This window comes from Platalea leucorodia (assembly GCF_965183815.1).
Source record: "Platalea leucorodia genome assembly, chromosome: 12".
NCBI classification, from domain to species: domain Eukaryota; kingdom Metazoa; phylum Chordata; class Aves; order Pelecaniformes; family Threskiornithidae; genus Platalea; species Platalea leucorodia.
Window position 1 is genome coordinate 6,457,729 of NC_138834.1, and position 20,545 is coordinate 6,478,273.

At 39.9% G+C, this 20,545-nt stretch overlaps 1 protein-coding gene across 1 annotated transcript in view; it reads right to left on the minus strand.

Annotated features, from left to right (window-relative positions):
* The window catches only part of DNAH10 (dynein axonemal heavy chain 10), a gene marked incomplete at both ends in the record, with an annotated part of 57,459 nt that overhangs the window by 12,476 nt on the left and 24,438 nt on the right, over positions 1-20,545 (minus strand). The window contains 29 exons of the mRNA XM_082324782.1: positions 518-739; positions 1,122-1,339; positions 2,185-2,321; positions 3,087-3,268; positions 4,139-4,313; positions 4,882-5,043; positions 5,691-5,888; positions 6,300-6,380; positions 7,179-7,382; positions 8,341-8,512; positions 9,164-9,352; positions 9,665-9,832; positions 10,892-10,985; positions 11,359-11,531; positions 12,207-12,467; positions 13,008-13,160; positions 13,570-13,715; positions 14,632-14,751; positions 15,231-15,447; positions 15,760-15,894; positions 16,416-16,538; positions 16,668-16,803; positions 17,116-17,274; positions 17,443-17,561; positions 17,732-17,923; positions 18,804-18,950; positions 19,059-19,247; positions 19,801-19,953; positions 20,356-20,490. Coding sequence (XP_082180908.1) covers positions 518-739; positions 1,122-1,339; positions 2,185-2,321; positions 3,087-3,268; positions 4,139-4,313; positions 4,882-5,043; positions 5,691-5,888; positions 6,300-6,380; positions 7,179-7,382; positions 8,341-8,512; positions 9,164-9,352; positions 9,665-9,832; positions 10,892-10,985; positions 11,359-11,531; positions 12,207-12,467; positions 13,008-13,160; positions 13,570-13,715; positions 14,632-14,751; positions 15,231-15,447; positions 15,760-15,894; positions 16,416-16,538; positions 16,668-16,803; positions 17,116-17,274; positions 17,443-17,561; positions 17,732-17,923; positions 18,804-18,950; positions 19,059-19,247; positions 19,801-19,953; positions 20,356-20,490 — 4,760 coding nt within the window. The remainder of the gene's footprint in view (positions 1-517; positions 740-1,121; positions 1,340-2,184; positions 2,322-3,086; positions 3,269-4,138; positions 4,314-4,881; positions 5,044-5,690; positions 5,889-6,299; positions 6,381-7,178; positions 7,383-8,340; positions 8,513-9,163; positions 9,353-9,664; positions 9,833-10,891; positions 10,986-11,358; positions 11,532-12,206; positions 12,468-13,007; positions 13,161-13,569; positions 13,716-14,631; positions 14,752-15,230; positions 15,448-15,759; positions 15,895-16,415; positions 16,539-16,667; positions 16,804-17,115; positions 17,275-17,442; positions 17,562-17,731; positions 17,924-18,803; positions 18,951-19,058; positions 19,248-19,800; positions 19,954-20,355; positions 20,491-20,545) is intronic.

A 20,545-nucleotide genomic window follows, 5' to 3' on the forward strand; every position in this document is an offset into this window, starting at 1 on the left:
ACACACAAGGAATCATATAGTGGATGTGATTGTGAGAATAGTGTCAAAACTGAGACTGATTCATTGTCTGAGTCATTTGTAACTACACTACTCAAAACACTGACTGTTGCATCTGGTGAGTAATCCTGCAGTAGTTGAAATATGAGCTACCTGGGCATGGGTTTAATTTCAAATTCATTGAAGTCAATGAAAAGACTCCTGCTGGGCTTTGGGTTGAACACATATTATAGATAGCTCCTTAAAAAATCTCCTAAAAAGCTATTATACGTGTCTTAGATTCAGTGGACATCGCTGGACTGTAAAGTACAACGGTTTGTTATAACAAATAGCCTCTCTTAACCAGAAGAAAAATAACACGTCTCCTTACCATCTTTGAGACATGAAAGTAAAATGGGCTCCCTCTATTATGGCTGTGCACCTCCACCCACAATGCCAGTCCTATGCTACAGATTCAGATCCAGACTCTCACTTCACAATTTCACATTCAGTAGTCACTGGGTTTCTTGACTGGACATACCTGCTAACCTCCACCTCATTAGTCAGGAGGCTTTCTACCCTAAATGGCTGACTGAGAGGAATCTCTCGTGAGAGGATATCTTCTTGCCAGACTTGATAGATCATTTCATTACGAAACTCCCAGTTGAATGCTCCTTCATAGCTCAGAAAGGCAGCACAGAGTAGACAGTCTCCAAGCAACTTCACCTTTCGTATTTCATAGTCCTCTAATTCCTTTGTCCACCTGATAAAATTATAAGGGAATCCTGGGTCAGTCTGTACCAGGGAGATGGGGTTTATGTGCAGAATTTCCAGCTGCTGCTACTTTAGGTGTAAGTTGAGACAGACCCCCAAATTTACAGTCAGTTGTTCTCTCACTATTATGATGGCCACAGATACTGAGTTGATCTGAACCTTCTTTCTTTAATCTGAGTTCACCTTTTTCTTCTGCACTAAAAATTGTTATTATTTTTCAAGAGCTAATGGATATTAGCTTAGAATGGATATTAGCTCTTCTCAGAAACAAACATCACAGGAAGCAATGTTTCCAAAAATGTCTCAGTTTGATATTATCCCTGGCACATGACCCTCTGATGTCAAAAATGTCCCTCTGAATCTAGACTTACCTCTTGTTCTCAGATCTCAAGCCAAAGATGAGCCTGTCAGCAGCATCTAATCTTCTCTGCATAATCTCTGCTTCTTCTTGTAACTGTTGCTTTTCTTTTATTGCCTCTTGGTATTTGTTCCCCAAAGCTTTAAGCTCATCCTGAATGGTAGCCAACTCTGCCTTTATCTTTTCCAGTTCCCGCTTACTTGAGTAATAGTTCCGTTCTAGCCTAGCCACCTACATTACATTATGAAGGAAACATAAGATTGTCAGAGGAAAGACAAGTCTTAAGTTCTCAGATTTCTTTTGGCTATTTCATATATTTCAAAGTGTCCTGGTACAGTGTAAGCCAAAATAACTGGCACTGTTTCTCACCTACCTCTCCCCATCCCAAACATGTACATCATGGTCTGATACTGCAGTTCCCAAGCAGATAAATCTCCTAGAGTTTTGTACCCACAAGGTATATTAAAGAATGCAAGCCGTCCTGCTGACATTGAAGGTCATCCCGTGACACAAGGGGAGGTTTGTCTGCTTAAAGACCTCAAAAAAGTCTAGTGAATATACTTTCTCAGTAGTCAGCTGTATATAATAACTTCTTCTTGAAGAAAGTTTCCCAGCAACATCTGTTGGGCCTTAGATTTCCTTTGGTAACACAGCTAAGTTTTCAGTCATTGTAAAAAAAGTTAATCAAAAGGTCTGTTCTTAAGGTACATGGATGTTGTGTACTACTGAGCTCTGCTCTGTCCAAATGCCATGTGTTTTGAAGTCTCTTGTCAGAAGACAGCTATAAACCATGTTTTTCTAACCATGTTAGGTTACAAAATTCCAATTGAACACATTCCTCCCTTCTCCTTCAAGCACTGGTGTGGATGGGAACCCACATCCCAGCATCATGACACAACAAACGCAGCAGGTTGTAACTGAGTACCTGCCTCACTCCTACTGCAATAGCTTTCCTAAACACCTCTTTTTAAGCACTTCAAAGAGGAGAAATGGGCAGTCAATGAAGTTGCCAAGTATTATTTTTCTCATCAGGATCATGCTTCACCCTCCTCTGAGTTTGAATCCACATGCTTTACCTTTTCTCTCTTTGGCTTGACTTCTTTAACTACATCACAGTAGCTCATCACTGCTTCGACAAACTTTAACATTCCCAGTCCTGCTCTGCTAACAAGTTCCATTTCACTGAAGGTAGTGTTAAGATTCTTTAACAGACCTAAATGGGCAAACAGAAAAATATTGCGAGTTGAATTGCAGTGCAGAAATCCTCAGAGAAATAGCTTTCCCTACCAGCAATACTGAGCAATGCTGTGATAGACAATATGAAACATTTGTCAGAATATTAAACAGATTCTGACCTTAAGATGAAGCTACTGGGTTGTAACAACGCAAGCACCACATTGCAAGTGATTTCTCAAGTTCTTTCTCCAAGAAAGGAGCGCATTCAGGAGTTGTTCAGTGCATCTCAGGATCATGGTTTGTTTTCTCTGCAGCAGTCAGATGCAATTTTGTTCAAAGGGCCACATTCCCCTCATAAAGGAACTACTCTGGATTACACCCTCGGGAGTGTGTGCAAAGTTTGGCCCATAAGCTTTAGATATAGCTTATTTTCTTTCCACTCGGTACACATCACATTTTAATTGTGACCACATGGATGGGGTCATAATGCTACTTTCTAAGTGGCTAAAAGTAGACAGCAGGCCTGCTCAGCTGTCTTGCTTGTTTCTTGCCTGTTCTAAACCAAAGTGTGTAAGACCCCAGCTAAGGTATAAACTGGATGCAACACATAGCAGAAGGTCTTTGAACTCTGAAAAATCCAGTCACCCAACAGTGCAACACCTGCAGCATTGCGGACAGTGCTGTCCCTTTGCACAAAGTGAATCCCACCCTCCCAAACAATACTGGAAGGATCACCACTGACACGGCTAATCACATTAACAAGATCCTATGTTCATTCCTAGTATACAGATCAGTAATTTACCTCGGACAGATTTCACTTGGCTCTGAGTAATTCCATCAAAATCTATCTCCATCAGGGATCGCAGGAAATTTGCCTCAGACATCATTCCTTTGGCTGTCTTCCAGTTTAATTCTCTGTAACCTCTCATTATAAGAACACATTCCAAAACAACCTGCACCTGCTTAGGGGGTTTTGCAAAGGATCTAGAAAACAGATGAAGGAGACAGTGGAGGAGAAAAAGGAGGAGACAAAGCACATGATGCCAGGCACAAGTACTTCCCATTAAGAGAGTCATTGCAATACAAGAAGAGCTAGCACATAAGACATCCTACACAAAATGAAAAAGATAATCCAGGACAGACAATAAATTATTAACTAGTCAAAAGCTCAAAACCAATTCTTGTATTCAGACAACTTGATTAATCAAATACTAGAGGATTTCAACGGTGGAAGGCCTAAAATCCTGAGCCGTGATATTCTTCCCTAGGGCAGCGAAGCAGCTGTCCATTGGGAGAAGCAATACAGGAAGAATCCAGAGATGTACTACAGAAAGGAAACTAAACAATTGGGGCAGGAAAGGGAGAGCCATTGCTATTTTGGGGAGAGCCAAGGACTGCATGTGCTTTTATATCTATCTCCAAATACAAGATGTATTATAAAAACACAGGGAGAAATTAATTCAGCAGAGAAATACATTTTCATGCTATCAAAGCAGCCCTGAAAAATAACTGGTATGTGTTCCTATTCACAGAATAAAAACAGAGGAGGGATGAAGGGGTTTGAACAGCCACTGCTCAGGCAAAAACCATAGCAGTTTCTAGTGCATCAGACACGGGGTAGAGAAAGATGGGGACGACATCAAACAAAGGACTGGAAGAAGAGGCTCGAGGGGAAGTCCTGGGCTAGGAATCAGGGGATTCTGTTGTGACCTCTGCACCCAGACAACTGATGTCCTGACCTTCACCCATACACCATGCAGGTGAGAAAGGTGAGGCTAAGGCTCCAACCCTGCAAACAAGGGTCTCTCAGTGAATTTCCAAAAGTTTATGCTACTGTACATCCAAATGAGTCACCTGATCTCAGTAACATCAGACTTGTCAAGCTTCTGAAGCTCCAGTTTGGCAGCTTCTAAAATAGGCATGACTTCAGCCAAAGCTGTCTCAGCAGCCGCCTTCTCCATAGCAATAATCTTATTCTGTTCCTGTATCTCCACAGCTTTTTCTTCAGCCAGTTTTTTCTTCTCCTCAGCTAAGAATTGTAAAGGCAGGACCATAAATGGATTATTCAAATTTGTATACAGAGCATATACTAATATAGATTGGCTCTTGGCTGAAAATCAGAAATTACCATCAACTCAGTACCTTTTTGTTGCTAGCTTGCCCATGTTTACAGTTCCATCACCAGGTTAGGAACACTAACAGTGTTACACACAACAGCATACATAATCTCTTTTCTTCCCATGCTTCCCTCTGTTTTTCCTCTAATAGTAATTTTCTGAATCAGAAGGTCCCTTTCTTGCTAATGCCTCTTTCCCACATTACGCCTTACACCTTGGAAAGGGAAGACAAGGGCAGGTGAACATAGTACTGAGTTGTGTAAAGTCCTGTAGGCCAAATACATAGCAAAGATGGCAATCTGGGCAAGAGAGGGGACCTGTTCTTCTAGCATGACACTAGATCAGCACAGATAGAACAAGAGGGCTACTGCTAGAAGTGGCTGGAGCTCTTACAGGGTCTTCCAACCCAACACACCACAGACTATGGGAGCCTTGCCTTGCTTAGCCTGTGGGACACTTCAGTAGTTGTAAACTACCCACCTACTTCTGTGTTTGCTGAAATCTCTTGTAACAAAGCTTCACAAGCAGCTGATTTTTCTGCTAGCACAATCTTTTGCTCAGCAAGTTTCTTGTTCAGCTCAACCAGCTGTATACTAGCTTCCTTCAGTTTAACTAAGCCCCCATCTAGCCGTTTACATTGTGCTAGGTAGAAAAAAAGGGAGAAACGTTAGTGATTCATTGATTGTGTACTATCACAGAGCAACAGACAATCTCACAGAAGGTAAATGTGCTTGTAGGTGCACTTTGCAGCAAGGCAACCTTGGTTATGAAAGGCAAATGACTCTGAGAGATTTTTCCTTTCCTAAGCCTCTGACCCAAGATGGCGTTAATGTCACTCGAGCTGCCACATAGCGGCCCTGTGCCACAACTTGCTTTCCATATGACACTGTTCATGTTTTATCCTCTTCACAGATTTCAGTGCCCACTGAAGTATGAATATGAATTGCTGCTTGAGGAAGAATGTCAAACCTTGAGCTAGGCTGAGCTGGTATTAGATCTAACCAGACTCTTCCCCAAGCAGAGGAGTGTCTGGTTTGGAGATTCTGGCTCAGGTTCATGCACAAAAGAATTTGAGGAGAGCCCACCGTTTGACAGAGTCTGAACATTCACATGTGGCCAGGAAATCGGTCCAATGTCAAAACCAGATGCCAGCACAGCGTTTGAGATAGTACTGATAAAATGATTTTTGCATAATGTGGATAATATGTGGGATTCTCGCCACATTTTTTTTTCTTTTTAAAATATTTAACTCGCTTATTAAAAAGTAGAAAACATCTACACAGCCTTACCTAAAATGAACTCGTTTTTCTCCTCCAGCAATTTTGAATAAGTATGGATAAAATCAAGGTAATTCTTTGGTGTGACATGGTTGCTACGTCTCAGTTTCTGCAGAAACTTCTTGCTGAAATCCCCTACAGATTCATGCACCATGACCATGTGCTCGATCACCGACTTGGAGCTCTCTGATGGGATGCGTGTGCTATTTCCTAAAATTGGGCAGAAGAAATAAAAAATTTCAAAGATTTTTTTGGTTTTTTTTTAAGAGTCCGCCAATTACCATCTTTCTTATGTACATCTAAGCCAGGCACAAAAAAAAGCCTTTTCTGGGGCAAAAAGCAAGACCAAGGCAGAGTCAGAAGAGAACCTGGGCCTCCTGGTAGGTAGGCCACACTGTCTGCAGAGTTGGGAACTCGGATTTTAGCAATTTTTTTAAATCTATTTGAGTAAGAAACTTCCATCCAAAAACATTTTTTGACTGGGATTTTGCATCACCCATTTAGACTCAGGGTAACAAGCACAATGGGAAATCAAATTATGTACAATAACTGCAAAGTAAAGAATATATTTCTTAGGCTATCCCAAGGGTTAATGGGTTAAAATACTGACATTTTACATACCGACAAAGGATTGTGCAACTGCATACAAGGCCTGGGGGGGCCAGGGCAAGAACCAGTCAATACCAGTGTTGTTAACAAGACCTTAAAATAAAAGGATAGTGTTATCTGAAAAATGCCTTTGTAAAACTAGACCCTAATCTGCCAGGCAGTTCCATGCTTAACTTGATTTGCATCAAGAAGCTGCAGGATCTGTCATCTTTGACACCTGCTTACCAACAATATTTACCACAAAGTCGATATTTCCATTTTGATAGTAAACAATCAGCTTTGCACCTGTGTCCTGCTAACCTCAGTGTACTGTTCTTTGGACTGTACCATTCTACAGGATGCAGTCAAGAGCTGCAACAAAGTATTTTAATGCCTGGGTTACGATTCCCACCCATACCCATCCTTCACCTCTCTTCAGTCTCCCAGGACTCCTTTCAGCCACCTGCTGAAGCGCAGCAACCACCAGGCTTAGGTGTTTCTTCTCTCAGTGGGTGTCCCTCTCACCATGCCCTTTTTTTGGCTTTGGATACAAAAATGTTTCTCTTACCATCATCCTAGTTTCATAATGATTTAATACCACGCATTCTGCTGTAAACTACAGAAGAGAGGCTGCAGACATAGCCTCTATCTTTCCAGTTCAATGAGGATGACCAATTGATTTCTAGCTGTTCAGCTGGAAAATGAACTGATCTGGTAAATGCTAATCAATAATACTCGCTGATATGTGGTAATTAACTGGAAAAAAAATCATGCACTGCAAGTCCTTAATCATGAAACCTGCTCTGCTTGGCTTTAGCTGCCAGACATCTCTGAGTGTCCACTGGAGATTTCTGCTTGCCTGCAAACCTGTATTTCACAGGGAAGGGACTAAGAAGCGCGTACAATTGATACCTGGGAAATTTCTGCACCACGTTCTCAGACTGTCCCCAACTGGGGACATTCCCAGGACAATGTGAAGGTTGCTTGCACATTTGTTTACAAAATATTGCCAGACACTCTCTTTAGCTGGGCTCATGCCAGCTTTAGTAGCTTCATCTCCAATCTGACTTAGTATGGTGTCTTTTTCATCATCTGGAAAAAGGGCTGGCACCATTCCTGTAACATAAGGACAGAAGAATGCTAGTGAGAACAACCAGTAAAAGAAAACCATATGGCTGGGGATAGGGCAGATGAGAAACCAGAGTCACAAATTTTAAACCTAGTTCTGCAAAAATTGTTCTGGGTAGTTTTGAATGAATGTATTAACCTCTCTATGCTTCTCCTCCTCCCCTCAGCCGCCATGGAAAATAGAGAGGCTGTACTTAGGATGATGTAGGGGATTTAGAGGAATAATTAATTCATTTTTGTTTGGGCTTCAGTAACCTATGCAAAATGTCACAAGAACATAAAGTGCTTTTAACTCTGCAAAGAAAATCTTCATTAGTGTCTACAAACCATCAGTTCACATTTTCATTCTCTCAATCATGTGGGAAATACTTCATAAGTTACCTAATGACAGACATAAGCAGACCAGGAACAGGAAAAACTAGGACCAAGGAATGAGATAAGATTTAACACATCTGTTTTCAAATCAGACTGTGTAGGAACTTCTATAGAGAGGGTGGTCACACAGTGCTAGCTGCTGCTTATTTTCAGCTGCTGTATACACTAAAAGATAATAAACTACATTTTAGGACATATATATATATGTATATATAAGCAGTTGTTGCAGTTCAGGTGAATGCTATGAAGAAATCAATGGGACAAAAGGTGGGTTTCTGGTCAAATGCAGCTGAAGTTACACCTCAGTCTTGGAAGAAATCTGAGACTCCTGCAACATCATGATCAGCACGAATTAACCCTATAGCCTTCCCAGACACATAGAAATGACTGCAAGAAGATGCCAAGAAGGCCATTATTAAGGCCAGATCATTTCAGGTAGTACTGAAAGGTGTAACTAACTAAAGCAGCAGAGGACACAGGGTGACACAGTCGTAGCTGGATCAAGGGTACATTTGAGATTATGAGTCACAAGTAGATACTGATCGGGAGTAATTGAGGCTGCCTGTGCCACCTGAAGTTAACATGTTGTTGATGAGTTCCAGGAAACTCTCTTCTGCTACATGGGCATCTGTAAACAAGAAGACCGTTGACTTGTTCTCAATACCCAGCTTCTGGTACAAATTTTTCAAATCTTCTCGGAAATTATTTTCTCCATATCCTCGACTCAGGATGATCTCAAATACCTAAGGATGCAAACATATACTGAGAAGACACAGATGGACCCAAGACATGATGGTAACTCTGAATTTCAGTTAGACTGGATCAAGGGGTTTTGGCCCCTATCATCAGTAAAAGTGTAAGTATAAAAAAAATTATGCACAATATTCTTTTTACAAATTACATTTGAACAACGCTGAAGGATTGCATTTTCGAAATTGTTTTGTGTTCATCCTCCTTTTTTGTTGTTCCCTTCCGAGCCTCTGTAAGAGACTGAAAGTACCTCTGAGAGAGGAACATTTCCTATCTGAAATATTACAGTGTCAATCACAACAAGGTTCCTCAAGCAGCACTGGAGTGCTGCTGTGACACAGATAAGTAACAAAAGTGGTAGGTAGGAACTATTAGTTGTTTGCCACAAAACCTGTCCTGGTTTTCTGTCCCCAGTGCCAAAACCCAGATTCAGGCACTGACATCTTCCTGCCCAGATCACCCACAGTCATATTCTTAGACCTTCTGGCAATCACCTCACCCTGTTTTTCTCTCCACAGGGAAGAGATGCCAGCCTGATCTTATCTTGACTGACTGACTTCCCTCCCCCCACCCTGCCAATTTAATCCTGATCACAATATTGCTTTCCTTGTCTTCATTCACTGCCAAGACGCAGGGTCACTAACCTCACATCCAGCTGTATAGGCAGCCAGTCTCGTTAGAGACTGCTTTCCTGAGCCGCCCACTCCTATGAGCAGGGCATGCCCACGATCCATCCGTATGATGCGATGTACATGGACTAAGTGCTCCAAAGCATCATCAAAAAGAACCAGATTCATTTTAATATTAACTTCATTATATTCCTCCAAAATCTCCTGCAGAGAAAGGTGGACAGAATGTTACTAGGAAACCACTGAAACAATTAATAACATCGATAAAATACCAGCCCATTTAGCAGCATTATTCCTTTCCCCTTCCTCAGGGAAAATAAACTGTTGGAAAACACTGCTGACTCTGTAGCTGATCCTCAATTTTCATTACTGCAGACCCCAAATGAGTAACGGTGCACGTAAAATTCTATGCGCACACAGAAAGAGAACGGATTTCCTACGGTTTGAGGCAGGCTCCTGCCCATTCCTCAGGCACAGAGACAGACTCAGGCACAGTTCCAGGCTGATGCACACTACCTGAAAGAGAGCTTTTGCTGCATCATAGTCTTGGATATCTTCATAAATACGAGGTTCTCCTTCACTCAGTGCCATTCTGAAATCTCCAAAAAGAATAGGATCCCTCATGGCCTGCTCCAAGTCATCTCTGAAATTCTTTTCAATCAGGTTTTTTATATGACCTTGTACCTTCAAGGATATGAAATGAGTCAGGCAACACAACAAAGCAGATGATTCTGAATCCAGTAACACTTAGAAGGGTGATAATGCAGATTCTTGCTTAAATAGTCACTGATTTCAAGGGGATACTTATGTCACTGGAAGATCCAAAGACCACAGCCTGCTATTGTGTTCTATGTATGATCTAAAATGATCTAATAAGCTGTTCAAGAACCATTCAAGCCAATGGACTGCAGAAGTTTAAGACAGAAAAGGATAAGCCTGTTAAAAAAAAAAACCCTTCTCATATATTGGTGTAAATATTATGTTAATAAACTTTCCTTCTCAGCATTCACAGATGTCTCGCCACTAAGATTTCTCACAAATCTTCTAAGTCTGAATGAATGTACAAATACAGAAAAGTTGCAATATAATTATTCTGAGTTGTGAAAATTGAGCTGGAAATGTGTCTTTGTATGTTAGAGGAGAAACTTTTAAGCAGAAAAATCTGAAGCTATCTTAATCTACCTCTTTTCATCTAAGCAAGTTGCTTACATGTAAGTAAACTTTACCCCAATTCTTCCCCTAATTCTCAAGGTATAAAACTGGCGTCATTCTCTCTTGTGTTTTAAGATATAATTTGGAGCATTTTCCAGTTTGCATAACAGCCAAAACTTAATCCATTGTTTAAGGACGCAGCTCATATCCTTCTTTTTCCTACTTGCTTGTACAGGCACATTCTGATACAATCCTTCCTAAAGGAAAATGCTGACTTGAAGTGATTTCCTGAGTTTTCCCCTGCACTGCTCTCACACTTTGTCACCTGCGCCACTGCTAACCAATTTTCCTGGACAGGTAAACTGAGTGACACTTTCCATTTCTTCAGCAGATCTGCTCACTTAGTCTGCCATAGTCACTTTATTTTAGAAAAGAAAACTCCATGGGCCACGTTTTAAATTAATGGAGCAACATAGTGGTTAGACAAGTCTGCAGTCTGACTGCAAGACCTGAGTGCAACAGTTGGTAACGTTGCTATTGCAAATTAGTTGCCACAGTAATGACTACGGAAAGTTGAAAGAAATTACTCACCAGTGCTTTGTCTGCTTCATTAATCAGCCTGTCATGGAAAACCCTCAGGCACTCATTTCTCCAGACTCTCACCATCTGGGTCACTGTTTGAAACCTGAATTAACATCGAAATATCAGACTGCACCAAATGAGCTGACGTGATTCCTAAGGCCATATGGTTAATAACACTGACCAGATTCTGGATTGACTTTTTTTACTCTTTTTGGTTTTGTTCTTTTCATAATAACTAGTTTGCTTGCATTTTTACCTCTGGATATCTTATTTAAGAAAGACTAATGCATCAGTGTGTGTCATCAAGAGTAAGATCACAATTTAGGATGTTCCTGAACATTTTCTCATTCTGGCAAAGGTTTAATGATAAGTGACCAAATGTGACTGATTTCATGTACCAAATGACCTCATCTTCACCCTGATTCATCCAATATAAATAGGTGTAGGACCACTGAAGACAATTTTTCTATTCTTACCTCTCTGGAGTTGTAAGAACGAGCCCATTATAGACCCTGGAAAGATCCCGCAGGTTAAAAATGTAATGGAATTTGGAAGGAGTAGGGGGTAGGTCACGAATAATCATTTTATAAAGTTCCAAAGTACATACAGTAATCTTGTCAGAGATGGTTGATATAGACTCATTAAACATCTGCAAACATGAGAAAGAAGAGGTGTTTTCATGAGGCTGCCCAGAGAGAACTCAATGCTATTAAACATATTCTGCTTTCCAGCTTTTAAACCTGCTTGGTATATTTCAAATAACTGAGGGCAAACATTTTCAGAAATGCATATTCCTCTCTAGTATGAACATTCTGCAGTTAAATGTTTTGGGCAGGACCCATCTTCATTCCCGAGCTTGCACAGTGCTGAAGGTAACATCAAACTCCATGACTGGAATTTCCACAGCACTTCTACAGCAGAAAAAGTAAACTGCTCTTTTCTTATATAATCTGGCAGGTTACTTGCTAGTAATGCAGTCTACTGCATTATATTAAATTTTTCACTGTCAGTCAGGAAAGAGTTTGCTGACCTTTGCGCATTTGGTTACAGAAACCATAAACAAATAGTTCATAGGTCTCAACCTATGAAAAGCACCAGGTTTATAGATTATCTGCTGACTTGAATGTTTACATATTACTCAAGAATTTATCAAAAGAGTGTAAACCCATTGAGAAAGAGAAGAGGAAGGGAAAGGTTTGCATGAGGTTCTAAATATAAGAAAGCCCGATAACAGAAGATTTCAGGTCTTGCGATAACACAGAAATAAATGTCTATTTTAAAATAATAAACCTGTTGAGCAATACTTTAAAAACAGTGAAATTACCGCAGTGTGGCCTTTCAGGATGGAGGCATAGATCAAATTCAGTGATTGCTCAGAAGGAAAAGGTATGTTAAAAACACTGAAGAGTGAGATGAATCGAGGGTCAACTTCATTCCGACCTCCTCCAGCTTTCCCCATGGCAGCAATAAAATCCAGGTCTCGAAGAAGTTTACAGTTCATCTCCTTACCACGGTCGTACAAGAAACCTTTTTCTAGCAGCAGCTTCAACAGGGCAATGGGTTGCTGTGTGCCATACTCATCAACCTTTGCAATACAAAAGAGTCAAGATATTTGGAGCACGGTATATCAGCATGCCAATTACTGCTATAAATGTGGAAATATTGTGCTCCATACTCAGGAGAACATTACAAGGACTAAGTGACACTTAGTAAAGCTCTAGCACTGACTGTGAACATTCATTCAAATGTTTTCTATGGGAAAAGTGCCTCTTCTCCGACATAAACTAAATGCACACATACTCTTTTGCCCCATTTGTAAAGAGAAAGGGATGGTTTCTACAATACACAACCTGCAGCCAACATCAGGCCACAGAGACATGATTTTAATGGCATAAAGAAATCATCCAACAGGATCTCTCTCACATATAGGACAAATATTGTTACAGCCAGAAACACCCCCTACTACACACAAATCCAACTCTTCTGAAGATCCTAAGCTGGAATCCAGTTATGCAGTTACCATGAATCTCCTTGACTTGTGATTCATTGGATCTGTGTATGAAGGGACCACATCAGTGCCACCCTAAATGTTTCTCTACTGCCTTGCAAACTATTGGCAGCTTACCCTTGGCATATTCATATCATCCATAAAAACAATGAGACGTTTTCCCATTGGAGGGCCGTAAGTGTCTTTAGTTCGTTTCTCTACATTTGTCTCTAGGTTTCTCTGAATGTCCATTGATGTTGTACGAGAAGAGAAGTTAATTACTAGCAGCAGCTGCACAGGGGAGAAAATGGATAAGAATGGATTTTTACCTGTTCTTTTTTTAACTCAAGCATTCAAAAAATATTCTTTATATTAGACTGTCAGACATACAGGAAACCCTTCTCTGGTCCATTTATTCTCTTGAATTACGGATGACAAAGAAAAGTAATCCCATTCTTAGCACTTCGATAATATACATTTACTTTATAAAATTGAATCTGTACATGGTAGAACAGAACAAAAATCATTGATCCTGAAAGATTCTCAAATCATTCACACACTTTGGATTTGAGCTTGCAGTCACGTTATCAAAGTCAATATTGCTACCCGCAGACTCAGGCTTCAATGCAATGCAAATTTAACACAAGGACAAAGAACGAAAATGCATCTTTACAAACAAAGCAAAATGCCTCATACATACATTAAGGTCTTTGTTCAGATTGTTTAGGAAGTTTTGTGTAGTTGCTGTTTTAGATGTACCCGATTCACCTACAAGAACAACTGGGTGTTTTATTTTTACCATCTGTTCTAGTAACCAAGTAGTGCGTGTTGTATCCACTGTAGGCACTGAAAAAGATCATGAATATGATAGCAAGTTAAATTAAAATGCAGTACAGCTGGGGGATTTATATTTATAGAATAGTGCTGGATCAGACTCTCAAGGTATTAACATGCAGTTGCACAAAGACATAATCTGAAATAGCAACTCACTAACAATGTTTAAAGAAAATTTTAATTGCTCAACCGTCTCTTTTCAGCTTTTATCATTGGGATCTTTTCTCCTATAGGTATATTAAAAAAGAAATTATCTTCCATATAGAAGGGTCATGGACTGGTTAAGCTCCATTTAATCCCTATTTCAAGGATATAATCAGGATTTATTGGGATCATCAGCATTTTCCCAGAACTCTACAGAGATTAATTTTGTTCTGTGTGAATAGCCTGCCATTAGGAGCAACTTTAGAGATCATATAATTATCTCCTGTGTCAGTGAAGTTAACCTGTGCTTGCTGAAGTATTACTATAAAGTAACCTGCATTAATTTGTCCTTAACTATGAAAAGCACTTGTCACCATTATACAGTGCTTGAAGTGACAACCAATAACAGCCTTAAGAATGTCATTTTTATCTACCAAGTACCTGAACCACAGAGCCGACATTCTTTCTAGAGTTTCTAGTAGAGCAGACTGTGAATCTTCTGCTATTCTGGCTTGTTAAAGGCATTGTTAGCTCCTAACTGAAGCAAGCTTTTCACCCCTTCCTCGTTTCTTTATTACACAGTGCTGTAAATATCAACTCTATTCCTTCTAAATTACTATGACAAGAACATTAAAGAAATTGATTTGTGCCATCACAAGAAACTGATCCTGAGTAGATGACCTTCAGTACAGAAAGAGGATGTCTCAAGTTAAGTGCCATGCACTCAGTGGTGGCACATTATAAATTAAAGGCATGTCATCACTATAGTTCATCTTACACTCACCTAGAATGTCAAGAAATTTCACTTGAGGCTTATGAATATATTCAGGAACAAGTTTCATCCAAGGTACCCACTTTTTTTGAAATCCATCAAAATGAAAGTCATACAAAGTTGGCAGCTGACCTGCAAACCATTAAGCAACTGGAGGTTTTCTAGGACACTGAAATATTTCATAAGAAAATAATCTGATTGAGATGAAAGTAAAGGGTAAGATTCTGGAACAAGCTGGGAAACACCGTGTTCTGTTTACTTGTCATTTAACCCAGTAAGACATCAACCAAAATTCTCCTAGTCCAGCACTTGGATCATACTATTGCATTTTAAGCACCTTCCACCGGCTTTCCTTTCATGTTTTATTTTTCCTGTCACCGTTTATCTCTTCAGCTTGGCATAGAAAAGTACGGTTCTGTGAGGACAGACCAGTAGCTGAGAGTCATCTAGCATCAGTATCTCTACATGGTTTTCAACGATAGTCCTTCAGAGAGCATATTTTGCAGCCAGGATAGCTAGCTGGAAGGAAGAACGATGTTCTGCCTTTATGGAAACTAACACTTTTCTAATATAATCAATGGGATTCAGACTAAATTATGACAAGATCCTACCTGGCAGCTCCCCTGGCTTAGCCAGGATGTTGTCATCATGAACAGTAGACATGCAGGAAATACGTTTAACATTTTCATCAAATTTAATTCTCCCAGCATCAAGAAGAGTAGCACCTAAGGAGGAATACAAAGCTTCCAAGAAAAAACACTCCAGAACATCAGGATCATTGCACTGTACCACAACTAGAGCTTCCAGCATCACAGTCAACTGCACCACCTGTTGTAAAAAAAGGAAAAACTGTAAATAGAATTGTCATTTGAATGCATGCAAACTCTTAATATGTTTTCAGCTAAGGGTTTGCTGATCTTTTTTCCTTACAGGTGTATCTGCTGATATGAGTATTAATGACAGTAGAAGAGCATTGTTGGGAACTGACTGTTTCTTTTATCTCTTGGTCCTCATCACTAGCAAACTGACATTTCAGCGTGGACTCTACTCCTGTGCTTTCTTTGGGAGGTTTTTACTCTCTCCATCGTTCCATTTCTCTTTTTAGATAACCTTTTTCAACCTTTATTCTCTGTTCCTTACCATATTTAAATCTGTTTGAGGAACAATGGTCTTCAGCCTTCCTCCATGTCTGCCGTCCACAATTCCCTCTACAATCATATCAATAAGGTTGGGCACATATTTTTGAAAGAGACGATTCAGTTCAATTCTCTCTTGCTGAGGAACAAAAAGGACAATTATTCAGCACACAGAAACCTGGAAAGCCTATTTTTGACAGCAGAGTTTCCCATCAATACCAGGCTGACCAAGTGTGATTGTTCTTGCAGGAATCACTTCTACCAAAGACAGGGTACAGTCACATGAAGAAATGTGACACTGTTGTATGGACTGGGTTTTCAGCAGGTGAGCATCTGCATTCATTGGGTGCTAGCAACTAAGTTGTCTTCCTTCAGCTCCCTGTGGACTTGAGTTTTTAATCTAACTGTAAGAAACAAGGACCTAAGCAATCTCACTGTTAACTCTTTGGAGATCAGGTAAACTGATTTCTTGGTTTTTCACTTCTCGGAAACAACCAGAAGTTAGAAAAGCTAGGAACTCTCTTTAGCCCTCTGCTGCAGGCCTAGTGATTAGATTTGTTGTCAGAAAATCAGGCTGCCTATACAAAGGGGTTTTTTTACAGCTGTCTACAGTTCAGTATTTAATATAGATACTCTCTGAACAAGTGCAGAAATTCCCACCTCATTTTCTCTTTCTTGGATCCACTTCTGCCAGTAGGGCTTATATTTCAGATTTTTAGGATCTACAAAGACCATTCCACAGCGGGATACCGTGGCAGGAGATGCATACTGTAAGTCACCAACCTATAAAATAATCATAGAAGATAATCATACACTTAAACAAAGAACAGCCACAGTAACTGCTTTTCAGGCTTTGTAGACCCATCTGTATCTAACCCTTCCCATGTATTAAATGGTACAGTCATCACTTACCTCAAACAACAAAGCACAGTGCGACTGAAGTCTAATCCGCTCCCCATTTGCCAGGGTCAATAACTTGTTGTCATCCATAACAGAATTCATGTTTTCAACCCAGAGAGCATCCACATCTCCATCAAACAGAATGTACCTGTGGATACAGGAGCCAAGGGGCACTGGCGAATCTCTGATTTTAGTAATATATTTCAGAATTCAGATGTGCCATCAATGGTGCCAATGTCAGTTCAGGTGTTTTGAAGCCTCCCATTCATTTTTGATAACTGCATAGTTTCCATCCATCTCACTGAGGCTGGAAACTCACAGAAGACAGAAAAAACCCTAGACACTTTCTATTTATTTAGCTTTTTTTTTAATAGTGCAGTATCAAATATTTAAAATAAAATAAAATCTTGATGTAAAACTCAGTATATAAAAATCATCACAATGATTTCTAGCTGTCTACCTTCGCTCTTTCTTGTCAGTAGGCCTGTTGATATCCCGAAAAATGTTTGACAGGACTCCATCTGTCCAGTCTCGTGTGGTAGGATCAAGGATCCCATACAGCTCATTCACACTCATAGCTTTAGGGTTCAGTGTGTAAAGCTTTGTCAATAATCCCAGCCTAAAGATACAGCAAGAAAAACAATATTAAAATGACACAATACCATTTCATCTTAACCCAAGCAAATATTATGGTCAGCTATTGATCTTGTCATGACTACACAGGGCTGAATAATGCAGTCTATGCCATTTTACAACCAGATTTCCATGCATCAAATTCTGTACTCACTTGTTTTGGGCCTGGCACAAAGCATTAATGACAACTGACTTGCCACCTCCAGTAGGTCCAACTACCATTGTAGTGTGACGAGTTAACATTGTCTCATACATCTGAACTACTTTATCCACCTGTAAAATAAATATTGATTCAATAGACTGCTGTCCGTAATGCTTCTGTGGAAAAGAGCAGCAGCTGGTCTATACCAGCTAAGCTTTCCTGGAGCCGCTCCAGACTGCAGCAATGCATATCCAGCCCAATGTTTACCACAAAAACTCAAGCAATTAACATTTTTTTATACCTGGACTGGTAAAACAACATAACCCCCTTCTTCCAGCACTTGTTCTACAGCATCATTAAAGTTAGGATAGCGGACTCGAGGGCAATCCAGGCCAGGAAACAGGTCAGAGATTAGGCCAAGGAAGAGAGGTACATCTTCAAACACAAATTTAGGAAGATTCATATCTCGTAGTGCTCTCATCAGTACAACTTCCTAGACAAAACATAGCAGAATCAATCTTTACCAAATAGCTAACCAATTATCTAATATGTCGTAACTTCAAACATCTCTAAAAACTATTGCCTGATTAGTACAGCTTTGAGAATGTTTTCTTGGCATCAGCTACTAATGGAAATAAAGATTATTTTATAACGTTTAAGCATACCAATAGCTAAGAATAATACACTGCCTTTTTCTACTGTATTAACCAAATGCCAAATGGCTGGAGCGGCCCACACCACAGCTTCCCTGATTTGGTGTTAAAATAACCAACTGTTTTATGAACACACCCAAGTTCTGACAGCATCATTTAGACCCCAGCTTCCTGCCAACCTGCAATGTGCATCTGTACATAACTTTATAGGAGAGTTTCCTTCAGCTGTCTCCAAGTTTTTAAGAAGAAATTTGAATAAGAATTTCCCTAGGCAACCGGGTATCACAACCGTACATATAGAAATAAAAAACAGGTGTAAAGGAAAGCCATAAAAAGTAATGCAGTGCTGAAAAACTTTCATTTATAAGTATACTGTACTACTTGAGCTACACAATTAACAACTGCATAACTGGAGCACTCACTGCTCAAAAACCAGGTTTTGCTATTCGTCCAGAGACATTCATCCGGCTATTTGCATCCTGGACTTAACAAGAAGTAAAATACCTCATTTTCTATGGATTTCCCTACTTTGACTTGAGTTCTGATGGTAACTTGCTGGCAGAGGGCATGATGAAACTCAGTAAGAACAAAGGGAAATAATAAGACAAATAACACCAGCCCTCCTATTTCCAACGCAGACAAACTACAGCAGATGTGTAAACGCATCCTCTTCCTAATGAAAAAGATGCTCTGCCCAGGGTGACTAAGTAGCAAATCTACCTCACTGAGGTCTGCTGATCCTCTTTTCAGTTCTCCAGCCATCACCAACACTGACTTAAGGGCTCGCAGTCCAAAATCATAATGATGCTGTTTAGAAAGTTGTTCCTTTGCCAGCTTGTATAGCACTGTCATCTTTTTGGCAAGGATCTGTTGAGATTTAAGTTAGAGAATCACAAACGCGTAAGTCACAACCAAACACTGGCCATGCATACATGGCTGTGTATGGGGGTATGGGTAGCAGTAAAATTTTCTTACCTTTGCCATAAGGAACCCTTCAGAAAAGAGCATGATTTCACAGATTTGCTGAAGATCTGGGACAATAACAACCACAGGCCTGAACAAAGCTTTTACAGACTCAGGGAGCTCAGTCCGGCCAGCATAACCAGGGTTCATTGTAATAAAAATGCCCATATGGCTATCAAGAGTAATTTCGTGCCCTTCAAACTAAAGGCATAAGAAAACATTAGAACAATGTGTATTTGGAATTGAAATAAATAGCACTATTTGCTCAAAGAGAAAACCAGCAATACTGGGGCGCGCACTTAGGACAACATGTTAAAATATTTAGCTTTAGATAGTCATCCAGATACATTTATCCCACTGTTTGTATCTTGGATACAAACATCAAGACATTTCACACTTCCCAATCAATTTTTCTGTCTGAGGGTTTTGAATTCCAATAAACATCAGCAAATAAAGCCTCACAATCCACATCAAGTTACTCCTCTCCCTAATTTACTTACTATCCCATTTACTTACTATTATCCTATTTAGCTTACTTTTATCCCACTTCACAAAGGAAGAAGCTAGCAAAGGATTAGGAAATCAGCAAGGATTTAACAACTCTGAAACTGAGAGTACACACTCTGGAGTTTGAAATGTTCAGCACAAATGAATTACAGAAGAAGCCTTTGATCTAATGATTGGGTCTAACCCTGAATCTTGGCCTCAAAAACAAGATCAGCCTTCACAATTACTCTTCTTTTTTAATGTTTACCTGAAATGTTTTCAACCGATTCATTAAAGCATTTCGAATAGTCTGAATCTGAGAAGAAATGACTGAAAGCACAGAAGCATCAATACGATTGAATTCATCAAAACATCCCCATGCTCCGCACTGGGCGAGACCAGAGAAAATTTTACCAACTGCCTAATAAGAACAACAAGAAAAACATCTCAGCAATGAATATATAAAACATTCAGCGTCAGCAAATTTTGGAGTATGCTAAATCTCTTAATGACGGAGTAAAACCTCTGGATATTTATATATGCAGGAGCTAGCAATCTGTCATAAGGTCTTGCAAAATTACTTGCTAAGTGCAGATTGCCTATGATGAGCTTAAACACATGTCATCTAGTCATTGCTCCCCTGCTTGAAAGCATCTGAAATTCCTTCAAGACTTTATTCAAAGTAGACATTTTTTACTATATTTCATTATCAGTCGGCATGGGGAGGCACGTATTCAGAAGTTTAGAATATGTCCTTATCCTGGGCACTGAAAAAGAGCAGTAACTGGCACTTTATCAGAGAACACAGATCTTTAACTCTTACTTTGAAATCCATGCCTTCTCCGCAGTTTGTTACTACACACAGCAAGCCCAGCGCTTTGGCCAAATCCTTGGTTGTTTCTGTTTTCCCTGTACCTGCTGGCCCTGCTGGTGCTCCTCCCAAAAACATTGATAAAGCCTTTGGACACAGACCAAAAAATAAGGAAAGTTTGGATTACATTTGTATTAGGTTG